The sequence below is a fragment of the Poecilia formosa genome, unplaced genomic scaffold (assembly GCF_000485575.1).
Source record: "Poecilia formosa unplaced genomic scaffold, Poecilia_formosa-5.1.2 Scaffold66, whole genome shotgun sequence".
NCBI classification, from domain to species: Eukaryota; Metazoa; Chordata; class Actinopteri; order Cyprinodontiformes; family Poeciliidae; genus Poecilia; species Poecilia formosa.
In genome coordinates, this window is record NW_006800005.1 from 1,857,658 (window position 1) to 1,858,862 (window position 1,205).

At 44.3% G+C, this 1,205-nt stretch overlaps 1 protein-coding gene across 2 annotated transcripts in view; it reads right to left on the reverse strand.

Annotated features, from left to right (window-relative positions):
* Positions 1-1,205, reverse strand: part of efnb1 (ephrin-B1) — an 82,741-nt gene that overhangs the window by 80,100 nt on the left and 1,436 nt on the right. The window contains exon 1 of one of the 2 annotated variants that reach the window (XM_007554809.2): positions 712-1,199. The exons of the other annotated variant lie outside the window; for it this stretch is intronic. Coding sequence (XP_007554871.1) covers positions 712-956 — 245 coding nt within the window. The 5' untranslated portion in view covers positions 957-1,199. Of the gene's footprint in view, positions 1-711; positions 1,200-1,205 lie in introns of those variants that run through there. 2 annotated transcript variants of the gene reach the window in all.

A 1,205-nucleotide genomic window follows, 5' to 3' on the forward strand; every position in this document is an offset into this window, starting at 1 on the left:
TTTTCTTTTTTTTTTTCTTTTTTTTTTTCTTTTTAACCATTTGCCTCTGATAAGTGAATCTCATCTTGGATTGTTTTTTTTTTTGTGGGAAGTGGAGAACTCTGAGATCTTAAATACGAGGTGGCCCTCTTGTTTGAAGGCTTATGGAGTGGTTGAGAAAAGAAAGCAAAAAATAAAAACAGAGCGAGAGAGAGATGACTACTTCACCTTGACACACGTAGAACAGTTTACATGACTCTCTCCCCCCCACACCCTCCCAAACCCCTCTTTCTAGCAAATAACACCAATTACAAGGCTGTGCGAGGAAATTAAGGATAAACTCCCCAACTTTTGGAGACTGGAGTCTGAAAATAAAAGCTGCATGTAATATTGTCATAAATTACTATAATCAACTATCCATTATTGTGATTAAAGTGAAGGCCTGCGTGCTGGATATTGTTTGAGCTGTGGTTGTTGGTGTTTGGGAAATTCCCCCCACTGTGGAGTAAATATATATAAACACACACCTCCCAGTGTGCAGGACTGGTAATTATATCCAAGCAAATTGTGTATTTAAAAAAAAGAAAATTCTATAAAAATATATATATATAAATATATTTATAATTTACAACATTTAGCAGCACCTCGATGCAATTTCCAACTTTTTTTTGCCCCCCCACCCCCAGCAATTGCAGCTCCCAGCCGTGCTTGTACGAAGGACTTGGGACTTACTTGGGATTCTGCGAGCTCCAAATTATAGTCTCCAGCGACTTAGCCGAGGGTAGCGCCGACCTGCACATTAGAATATACATCCAGAGGTAATACTTCCAACATCCGAGCCCCGCCATGCTGAAGGAATTCACGCCGAGGAGAGTGAGCCGAGAAGCCGGAGCGACGGGGGCGCTGCGTCGCGCCTGACGAGCCTGAGTGCGCGCTTCGGCCCGTGGGAAGGTGAGCTCGGGATCAGTCGGGAGCATGCGAGGTCGCTGTCAGATACATGTCCCCCTGTCCGACTTCTTCTTCAGATCGTCTTCAGGTCTTCCCCTTATCTAGCTATCAATATATCTATCAATTCTCTATCTTTCTCTCACTCTCGCTCTCCCCCCTCCGCCACCTACTTCTGCTTGTTTCGTCCTTGACTGATCTGAACCGATGTGTGCGCAGGATGATCTGGAGGAAATGAGTGTCCTGTATGACCTGTGGCTGTTTTTCTCTTTAACCCTGTT